This window comes from Podarcis erhardii (assembly GCF_964252035.2).
Source record: "Podarcis erhardii genome assembly, chromosome: 12".
NCBI lineage: Eukaryota > Metazoa > Chordata > Lepidosauria > Squamata > Lacertidae > Podarcis > Podarcis erhardii.
Window position 1 is genome coordinate 20,305,463 of NC_138513.1, and position 11,379 is coordinate 20,316,841.

The following is an 11,379-nucleotide window of genomic DNA, read 5'->3' on the forward strand; positions in this document are numbered from 1 at the left end:
CCCTGGAGAGCCATTATTGCGTAGACAATAATGAGTTACGTGGGCCAATGGTCTTAAGTCACATCGTCCAGCTTACAAGCTAAGCGTCATTTCTACAAAAGCTTGTATTCTAAAGAGAAGCTTTGCTAATTAAGCACTGTAGGCTAATTCTTTATCACACAAGGGCATTCTTGCTGGACTAGCCAGACAATCTAAATCCCTCATGGGATGGCGAAGAGTAAAGATTAGTATGCTATTTCTACCCACCACTGCAGGTACCCTTCACAAGTTGGAGGCATTATCATGGGGATGGGAATCACAGGGACCCTACCAGAATAGAGCAGGTTTCTATGGAATCCACTCCCACAAGAGGTAGGGACGATCACCAAACTTGGATAGTTTTAAAAGATCAGACATATTCCCATATGAGAACACCATTGCACTCATGTCCTGCTTGCAGGCTTCACATAGCCAGTGTGCAAACAGGATACTAGACTAGATGGGCCTTTGGCCTGATCCAGCAAGGTGTTTATGTTCTTAGAAGTTATCCCCCCAATTCATGGAGGGCAGCTGCACTGGGGTGCAGCTAGAGCACTCATCTCCACTCTCCCTCATCATGTTTTTTTCCTTAATGCTGGTTCTGTGTTCTTTTTTCAATTCAAATGGTGCAACTAATTTTTCACCGTTGAAATATTCAAATTGCAACACACCAAAGTTAAAAATAGATGCACCGGTTCCAGTCCAAAGAGCCAGTTTACATGCATGTAAAATTACTGTACATATGCCCCCTAGCAGAGCTCTTTTACTGGCAAATCAGTCCCCACTTCCCTTCTTGCCCTTTTCAGAGTAAATATTGCACTCACTGCTAGCAGTATTTGTAAGTGTAAAAAACATAAGTCTTGCTTTACACAGCCAAGCACTTTAATTCACCCCAACAAAATAATTACAATGTAATACCATGCTGATCATTTGTTATAAAAAAGTGTACAAGATTGATAAACCACTTGAGTGATCAAATGACAAACATTATCTTGGACAAAAAGGGCCATGTTTTTCAAACCCTGTGGCATCATTAAGTACAGATTAAACACTGAATGCTTCCTTGCCTATTGGTAAATTCACAGTTCCTGTGCAGCTCTTGAGCAAAGCCAAGATGAAGAAGGCAGGGCAAATTGGAAAAATTATGGTATTCTCAACAGATAGTACCAGTAAAGAAAAATCTTCCAATTTAGCACAAACATCCCTGAAGAATTTTTTTAATGACCAGGGACTAAGATCAGAAATAGACTTCATTTGAAATGTATTTGTTAAGATGCTAAGAAAAAAAGTTCTAAATATATTTCAATAGCTATGAAAACGTACACAGGGAGGAACCATAGCTGAACAGAATACATGCTTTGCATGCAGAAGGTCTTAAATTCAACCCAAGGCATCTCCAGCTTGAACAAGGAATAGGTTGCAGGTGATGAGAAAGACCCCTGCCCGAGTCAACAATACTGGGCTACAGGAACAAGGAGCTTCACACAAATAAGGCAGCTTAAACTTATCCCAGCAAAGGTCTTCGGTTTGATGCTTAGCTTATACCTCTAACTCTTGCCGTGTGCGGCCTTTAGCAAATATAACATTGCACATCTAATTTTACAGGAACATGTGCCTATATTCGACAGTGCAAGTCAAAGAAGTTGACGCCATTAAGAGAAAAAAGCCCAGATCTCACTGCATGTTTTTTTTTGACAAGCCCAGTGATGAAAGCTACTGTACCGTTGCTTGGCATGCTAGGGCTGAACAGAAAGAAGGCAAAATGACATGAGGGTTCACCCCTTACACATTGCAACAACAGAGGCAAATAACAATTGCTTTCAAACTGAATTGCTGGGGGAGATCACGATTCCAAAGTGTGAGGGGTTCTTTTCTTACAGAACACCATTTGCCGGGGGGGGGGGGTTGGAGAGAAAAAATTAGTGCGCACTAAAGTATGTCACCTTCACCGGGAGAAAATGAACCCAATGGAAATTCAGTTCAGCCCCAGTTGCAATGCAGTATTTCTACCCCAATCCACACACAGGTTAAGCCACAAAGGGCAGCTGTTCTGCAGCCTCTGAAGTTGTCTGGCATTTCAGGGAAGCACTGAATACAAGAGCTTTCACGTAATGCTAAGTGTCAGATCACATACATTACCAGCATTGCCTTAAGACAGAAAACAACTGAGAGGGGAATCAATTGACATTATAGAAGGCAGACAAAATGGTATTTAAAAACACCACAGAAAACTGTTACTGAAAAATTTACAGTGATTTCTTGGTGTGGGGACGACAACAAAGCAAACCACTTTAATGCATTAGTTAATGCTTTTTGTAGAAAAGCTAGTTCAATTTGTGCCAACAGAGTAGTTATTTTCAAGCGTACTTTTTGCTCCAATTCTCTCCAACAGAGATGTAGGTAGGCCTCACATTTGAAGGTGTGTGCATACTTTACAGACACAATTCAAATAAATGATTTCTGTGCCACAATCATCCAGAATCTGATTGTAGAATTTCACTGACAAGCGGAATACCCAGAAAAAATTGGCTTTTCCAAAGGATTGCACTTGCTTGGAAGGAGCAGGTCCACAGCCGGGGGTGGGGGGGTGCTCCTGGATTCAGACCCATTACTGGAGGCCTCAGTGGCAAGGGGTGCCTTTTCCCACCTCCAGCTGGCTCGCCATCTACAGTCCCTTTTTCACAGAAATGACTTGGCCACTGCACTCCATGTTCTAGTGACTTACAGACTGGATCCTTGCAATGCCCTCTGTGTTAAGTGTTTAAAGCCCTGAACAACTCAGGCCCAGATATCTGAAAGCCCACCTCCTCCTCTACAGATCCTCTTGTATGTTAAGATTGGCAGAGGCGAACTTCAACCACCCTAAGATATTCAGGGGTGCAGTGGCCTACAGGAGCACATACACTGTGGCAGACCCTAAGTTGTGGAATTGCCTCAATCCTTCACTATATGTTTTTGGGGCAGAAGACATAACTCTTCATCTGCCTTTGACACCCTGAGATGTATACTTTGTAGGACCCATCCTATTTTTGTGATTGTGAGCCGTTTTAATGTTTGTATTTAAAACTGTTGCAATGCTCCTTGGCACCTAAGGATGAAGGTTGGGTAATACAGAAAATAACAAATACAAATGCTGAATGTTTGGCTTTCACGTACTGTTACGAGACAATATTGTTAGAGAAGCTATACCTCCACTTATTTGAACACTTTCCCCTATTCAAACCTGCATTGCTAAAACACAATGCACTCAAATTTGTCCTTCTTGCCAACATGCAGCATATTCACTGATTTACCAAAAATAAAAATAAACAAAAAAATTCAGGTAAACCGAATATATAAAACACTTAGCAGTCAATTTAAGTTTCTTTCTTTTAAAAAAGGTGTATGTTCACCAAGTCTTAAAATGCAATACATAAACAAAAAGGCAACAACAGCAAATAAATAACTTTCAATGTTAGAGAACTCCTGTAGTGTGCATCAATATTTGAACTCCGATCAACTGGAATCACGTTGACTTTAGTACCCATAACCTTGGGATTCTTAAAGCTAATTGTTGCAGCATAGAAACAGGAAAGGAAGGAGACCGACCTATGTTAGAGGCAATTACTGTAAGCAGCAAGAATAAGGAGCATTTTCAATGGCAAATTGTTACAAGGCAGTCATTTAGCTTATATAGGAGAGCTTTCATATAGTCCCACTTGTTCATCCATCCAAGATTAGTGCATTTTAAAAATGTTAAAAAATACTTTTGAGTTTAAGTTCAGCTGCACTTGATTCAAGTGTTGCTTGTGGAGGTTTCAGAAGTTTTAAGTTAAGTTTGTTGCTGCCTCAGCAGCCAAGTGTACCGCAAAGGAGTTTGTCCATAGGCAAGTGTCACTTTGACTCCAGAAAAGAAGTTATCTTACTCCAATTCGGGAAGTCATCCATTCCAGGCCTTGGCACAATCTGAAAAAGGGGAAGAAAACCCAAGTCTTAATAATAAACATACAGGGGGCAAAATCACTATGCTAAGTGTCACCAATTGTACAGATTTTGCTTTTCTCTACTTAAATGTTACCAAAGTATTAAAACGATCTTACAAAACATTTTTTAAAAAATAAAATATTTTGAATCAAATAAATGTGAGCATGCTGCTGGAAAAAAACACACACACTTCTATTATTATGACAAATTGTGTGTTCAAATGCACGTTGGTCATTGGAGGCCTTTCTGAAAGCTATCTGGGAATACTGTGAGGGATTGAAATTTATGGCACAGCAAGCAGGTGATATTGCATGGGAATTGTAGCACGGAATCCACCCCAATATTGGATTTAATCCAAATGGATGGTTGCACAAGTGGAATACACTTCTATCTGTGATGGGGTGGGAGCTGTGCATCTGATTTTTGGAGATCAGGAGGAGGGGCAAATGAGCCTGAGGTTTTGCTTTCACACTTTTGGAGTGCAGCACATTGGGTATTGCTGTGCTAACCCATGGCTTCCTGTCGAGCGTGAATACTTTCCGACAAGTTGCCAGTTTCTGTACACAAGCATTTATTTAACACTATGACTACTTACCCTTCTCCTGTTAGCGCACAACAGGACTGAATGTGCCATGGGTGATCCTTTATGGAACTAAGGGTGAGGTACTTGGAAATTTCAGCTGCCGACATACAGCCTTTCATATCTTGCTTATTTGCAAAGATGAGAACTGCAGCTTTCCGCAAATCCTGTAAATGACGTGTATTTAGAAAATTTATGTTTCCATGGCCCTAACAGCTACATAATCCTTGATTTTTTAAAAAAAAGAAAGCAAAAATAGATATTTTCCACTATATTTAAGGTTGCTTTTGTTGCAATTCTGCCAACTGCATAAGCATAGGTTGCAGATTTGTTCCTGCTACACTTCCCCTTCCAAAGCATCAACTCTTATCACCAGTCTCAACACATATTGTTAAAGCCAACCAAATCAGAATTCATTATGATGTATATGGAGACAAGTACTAGACTTTAAAAAAAATAGGGTACAACCCTGTACCCAATTTCCTGGGTAGAAGTCTCACTGAACTCAAAAGCCTAGTAAATATGTGTAGGATTGTGGAGATTAGCTAATGCTCTTCATTTCTGTGGCTATTTTTTAAAAAGAATAGCTTGGATCCAAATATGCTGTTGCAAAAGCAAAAGGCACTAGACTTACCTAAGGGAAGCACCCCCACCCCGCCTTCTTCTCTGCCAACCCCCTCTCCCCTATCTACTGCAGCCACCTGCATTTCTTGAAAAACTGCTCCTGAGGGGCAAGAAATCTTTCACACTTTATGGGATGTAGCAAAACTTGGGGCTCTGCCAATTTCAACTTGTGTAATATTTTGGGCAATGCTTTGTGTCCCAGCCATTGTCTGTATTCTTAGAATACACACAGAATATAGAATATCGTACCTCATGTGCCAACATTCTGTATAGTTCTTCTTTTATGATAGATAGTCTCTCTCGGTCAATGCTGTCCACTACAAGGATAATAAACTGTGGAAAGAAAGAAGAAAAGGTGGACAAAAAGCTAAAGGTAGCCACCATGTTTCTAACTAAGGTATGACTGAATGAAATGATACATTTGTGTTACAACAAAATGGCTATACAAGCACACGTGTTCAACTTGCGCATGATCACTGGGAAATAAATAAATGTTGTGATTCAAACCTGGAAAGGGTGAGAGAGAGCTGGAGAGTCCTCGTGGTTTGCGAGGAGCCCCTCCCTAGAGCCTTAAGAGGGATTTTTCTTTTAGCTTATGAAGGAGCAGGGTTCCAACGCTGGCTTGATGAAGGCATGCAGGGACCCCTGCTGTTGCTGCGCTACCACGCTCATCACCTGAGAGGCAGGGAAGAAGCTTTGCAGCAGGTCTCGCTTGCATGACTTTTCCAGTCTCTCTCAGGTCACAGAGCTTGTGGATACTTTTCTTGGGGTGGGGGCATCTTCTGCTTCCAAAGTGGATCGCAAAAAAGGTTTCTGTTTTATAAAGCTTACTGGCTCCAGAGCTGAACCCAAAATGGCATGCAGGACCCTCTCTGCTGCTGCGCCACCCCGCTCAACAGCTGATGGGCAGGAAACCGTTCCCTGCAGTGGGCTCAGCTGTGCGGCTTCTCTGCCCTTACTGGTGAGACTGAAGGTGAGGAGAGGGGAGGAAGGGAGTATCTGCTGCCCCTTAGATAGCTCTTGCTTGGCTCCTACCCTTCCAAACAAAAGGGGGAGGGGAAACACAGCCACTCAAAAAAAAAACTTTCAAGCTACCTACTTACACATATTTTGCTTATGGGGGCAGGGGCTTGAAACACAACCCCTGTGTAAGTGGGGAGTCCCCTGTACACAGCATTCTTTAATTTCCTACTGCTATCTGAGGCAGTACAGGGTGGGGAAAGTGAGCTCAATAAAACAAAATGACAATAGCAACAAGAGCAGTGTCTGGACCCTTGTTGCTTCCACACAGGCACACTAGAAAGAGTCAGGAATGCTTCCCAGTTCAACCCCGTCATTCATATTTACCAGAGATCAACATCAAGAGCTCATTCTTATGGTGGGCCAAGGAAGGGGGAGCACTTCCGATGGTCTAAAAAGCCTTTCAGAGGCTTAATACAAAAAACTTTTCTACTGCTTTCTCCTCAGCTACTTCCCTTCCTCTCTCTTGGATCTTGCCTTAAGCCTCGTGGGCCAAGGGGGATGGAACCCTCAGAAAATTGTCACACACGTTTGCCAGCACAGTCCTGGGTCTTTTGGGTTGCCTAAATTAAGAACAGCATCAACATACCTCTGTATTTGAATAATAGGTATTCCAGGACGATCTTAAAGACTCTTGTCCTCCAATATCCCACATGAGGAAATGGGTGTTTTTAACTACTATTTCTTCAACATTGCTTCCTATAGTGGGAGATGTGTGAACCACCTCATTCATTAGGCTAAAGGGGATGAAAAAGTTTTATGTTTATCAAGGTCATCCATACAGAAATATGCCATCATAGAACAATTCCTGTCTTTGGATTAAAAGAAGATTGTACAGAAAATAGCTCAATCAGAATTTATCTGAAAATGCTCAATTTTATTTTTACTTAAATTTAAGCTCTTGAGAAATAGCTTATAGGTTTTCGTGAAATTCTTCCATATGATCACAGGTGTGTGCTTGTAATTGTTTAAGAAGATTCCGGTGAACTGGAAGGCAGATAGTGAGCTCACTGCTGCCTCTCATCATGAATAGGTATATCTGTGATCAAAGAGAGCTGCCAGCTAACTGTGTTAACAACCTTACCTTTTATTAAGATGGTTGTATATCCTTGGGCACAACCATGTAGAGGAAGTTAACTGTCCCTTTAGTAAGATGGTAAGCTATTATATATTGCATTCTATAATGTACCCTTAGAGTCAGGGTGGATTGACTTAAATAAAATCGATTTAAATCATTTTTTTTACACAAAGACTCATTCTTGCTGGTATAATCTTAATATTTACAACCAGATGAAGGTTTCATTTTTGGATTAATACATTTTCAGAGTAGTTTTTATAGTTATATCAAAAATCAATGAGTTGGTTATACTATTAGAAATACATGGACCAATAATTATTGTAAAGTTTAATAAGTTAACTGTTTATATTTGGACAAGTTTTCTGCTGTACTTTATTGGAAGGAGAAAAATAATCATTTCCTTAATAACAATTTAAACAATTTATTAAACTAAAACAATGACATTATAGCATATGTATCCATGTATGTTTACTGATGTGGTTAAACTTTTTTTTTAAAAAAACAACAACCTTAGACTGAGTTTTAGCACACACGAAAAACTTAAACAAATCCTTATTTCCTGATGAATAGCCTTTGGACTATAATGTAACTTAAATAGAAAGATTTTCCCTTCAAAAGCAATTTTTAAAAATTAAATCCATATTTTTTAAAAAAATGATTTAAATTAAAAAATCATTGATTTATATCCACCCTGCTTAGAGTTACATAATTCAAAGCATTCTATATGTAACAAGATTAGCAAAGCTATTTAATAACTAGCAAGATTATACCAAAATGGGGTTTTTTGCCTTTTCAGAGCTTATCTGTATCTTCCTGTAAGCAATATCAGCCAGCTACCTTGTTTGCCTCTTTTATAGCCACAGCTTCTGACAGTTATAGTAGCTACTGCACTATAGTGAAGTAATACTTTCAAGCAACATTGTATTGCCCACATTATACCGTAACCCAAGTAGGTGATAGGTCAGCCATAAGATTTTATCCTTCCACCAATGGTAATAGCTGGGCTGAATGATAAACTCTCTGCATTTATGAATGACTCATAATTAGAGAATCTAACATACTAGAAGATCATAGGAAAGCTTCCATGTATCTGCTCAGGTCTGGGGGGAAAAAATCAAGCTTCAAAGACAACAGGATTCCTAGACCTTTGAAGCTGGATAATTTCAAATATTTTGACAGACAGGCTGTCCCAAGTTCTCTTTGTGCTTAAAAACCCTGCTCCAAGTGTTGGTCAAATTGTGAACAGTATCATATCTGAAGGAATGAATGTTATCTTGTTAAAATACTTACAACTGGTATAGAATGGTGGTCTTTCCAGCATTGTCAAGGCCCACAATTATTACTTTGTGTTCTACAATACATAATAGTGAACAGTTGTAAGCTGCTGTAAACTTGAGGTTATCACATACCATAGATTATATGAAAGTGTAATACAATGATGCTTCTAGATTTTTCTTGGTGTAGTAGTTCATATGACCATCTGGATAGCTATCAATAACCATTTCCCATATACAACTAGGTAAGACAACCTCTACCCATATTTTCAATAACTCAATCCCGTCCCCCCAAGTCTTTTCTGGCTCACCATAGATTAATTTTGCTGTGTTTTGCGATTAGATCTGAGCCCCCACCCCATCCTTGTTACTCCAAACATGTTGAACATCTCCCTCCCCAAAAAGACTGGAAGATGTATCTAGGATAGAAAACAACAGTGATCTTTTGACAGCCAATGATGCCTCTATGGCTGTTTTCCAAAGTCAACAGGTGTCACTGAAAATCAAGTATGAATTACTTAGAAGCCCATGAGCTCATTATCAACCAAGGCAAAGTTGGCAAATAAAGAGTGAAGACTAGCTCCTTGGAAGTCTACCTTTCCAAGCCTCAGCAGCCCATGATAAAGGTAAGATTGTGAGCTATCAAGCTCAGTGGTCTTCCCTCTTTCCCCAATGCAACTCTTGCAAAGATGTATCATTGCTAAGACAACCTACCACTGTCGCTCTCCACACGATTTCTGCTATTCTTACCAGTCTTTCAATGAAGCCATTACAGAATAAACTACTGCCAAGCAGGTATTGTTTTTGGCAGTAGTTTAAGAGTGGTGCGGACATTAGGTCTGCATATGGAAACTGAGTGTTTCCACGTGGTGGCAAATCCAAGCAGCAGGTCTTAAGTGAGAAAACACCTCATGAAGTTCATCACACACTGGTGGCCAACCACTAGGGCAAGAGGTTTTGCGCACATCCATGGGATGAGCAAGTCTTGCATGACAGCTGTTGCATCAATCTCTTTACATGAAACCACTGTTAGTTTCTTTAGCTTAGAGGTCCAATATCAGAACCATGTAATTAAAACAATGTAGGCTTGTGTGAATTCTTTGTTCAGCATCTTCAAGATAGTGGAGTTATTGATTATGCCTCATAAAATGTTAACAGGTATTCCATTAAGAAAGGAATGCACTAAGGCAGCTTTGCATGGCACCCCCACACCTTAGGAACGACATCAGAATGGCTTCTTCATGTATATATCTGGCATGCTATTTTAGCTTAAAGAATGCAAGGCAGATGCTGCATTGCTGGAGTTCTTAAAATTAAAACAGATTGCTGTTGTATAAAAACAGCATGCCTTGGAGAACACAGGTGCATTTATTTTGCGGGCAAAGCTTTTAAAATAAGATTAGACAAAAGCATATACGTCTTGCAAATTTGAACAGAGAAAAGGAAAAACGATCAGCTGGCAATATGACTGTTCTCTGCAAATGCATTCAACAGGGTGTTTTCTCAAGAAACACAAAAGAAAAATGAAAGAAGGTGGTTCGCAAGTTGTTACAGACACTGCAACATTTTAACACAAATTTATTACTTCCTGCACAGATTTCACCAACAGCCAAGGCTGAGGAACTCATGGAATTTCTTTACATTTTGGGGAAAACTCAAACTCCAACTTTAACTTTTTGCCACATTCCTGTTCACAGGTTCTGTATACTACCAGTTGAATTTGGTTGAAATGTGCTGGCACTTAGCATCTTACAATCTACAGGCTAATTGACTTCCTGGCCTCCCCATTATTCACCCTTGTTATTCATCATACCTATTTCTCCAGCTCACCTTCCCGCTGACTCAAAACCAGTCCTTGTTGCCCTGTTTATATTAAAACACCTTTGGTAAACAGACAGGATGCTCCTACTCACAGCAAGTGGCCTCCTCTCCCCTAATTTCCCAACTTTACTGTATTAACTTTTCACAGTCCTTTCCTTTCTCAGCCCACTATTTTCCTCATATTACTGTATTTACCCTATTGTTACTCCGCCCTGTCAAAATAAATAAAAACGGTCCCCTCTCCCAACGCCACTCTTGCCTTTTTCGTACACCTCCGTAACGTGGGAGATCCAAGACTGGGGGCGGGGGGGACCCAAGTTCAAGCCCCCGCAAAAAAAGACCCCGAGTGGCCAGCCATACACTTCTTCCTTCTCGGCCTCAGCTACCTCCAGGGGCTCTTGTGAGCATACGGCGGGAGGGTAGGGGAATAGACCCATGCACGCTGCCCCCTCCTTCCTTGGGAGAAAGGGCTCAATAAATACCCCGCTTCCCACCCAATGCAAAGCCCTAATTGTTACAGACACAGCTGAGACATCCCCCCAGGTCTCTTCACGATCACGATCCTCTCCCCCTGCTGCCCTCCCTCAACCGAGCTCCCCGACGGCCCCCCCCCGTTAAAGGGCAGCCCGGGAAACACGCCCCCCCCGCCCCGAGACGAAACCCTCCCGGCAAAAATGCCACACGGAGCAGCAAAAGCAGCAGCCCCGGTAGCGGCGGCGCAGGTGCCCCGACAGCCCCAGCCCCGCTCTACGCACCCTGGTTACAGAAAAGGCTCCACAGCTTGGCAAATATCAAGCCCATCCCGACTTGGCCAGCAGAAACCGCCGACCTCCTCTTCCGCCGCCGCCGCTGCTGCTGACGAGCGCCTTCCCTCCTTCCCGTCGGTTCTGTCTTCTCGTGGCCAACGCGGCGGATAAAGTGGGAGGGGCCTAAGCCCCGCCCCGCCCCCGCCCCCTGTTCTCGACCACGGCAGCGGCGCGAGAGCCCTTCCCCAAGCCTTC

General features: G+C 41.6%; 1 protein-coding gene across 1 annotated transcript; it reads right to left on the minus strand.

Moving 5' to 3' along the window:
* Positions 1 to 3,373: 3,373 nt before the first annotated feature.
* ARL5B (ARF like GTPase 5B) lies at positions 3,374 to 11,324 on the minus strand. Its single transcript, XM_081833967.1, has 6 exons — positions 11,134 to 11,324; positions 8,574 to 8,634; positions 6,795 to 6,942; positions 5,435 to 5,518; positions 4,577 to 4,728; positions 3,374 to 3,963 (listed from the first exon to the last, which is right to left on the minus strand). The coding sequence occupies exons 1-6, from the start codon at positions 11,177 to 11,179 to the stop codon at positions 3,915 to 3,917; spliced, it is 540 nt and encodes a 179-aa protein (XP_081690093.1). The 5' UTR covers positions 11,180 to 11,324; the 3' UTR covers positions 3,374 to 3,914.
* Positions 11,325 to 11,379: the final 55 nt, after the last annotated feature.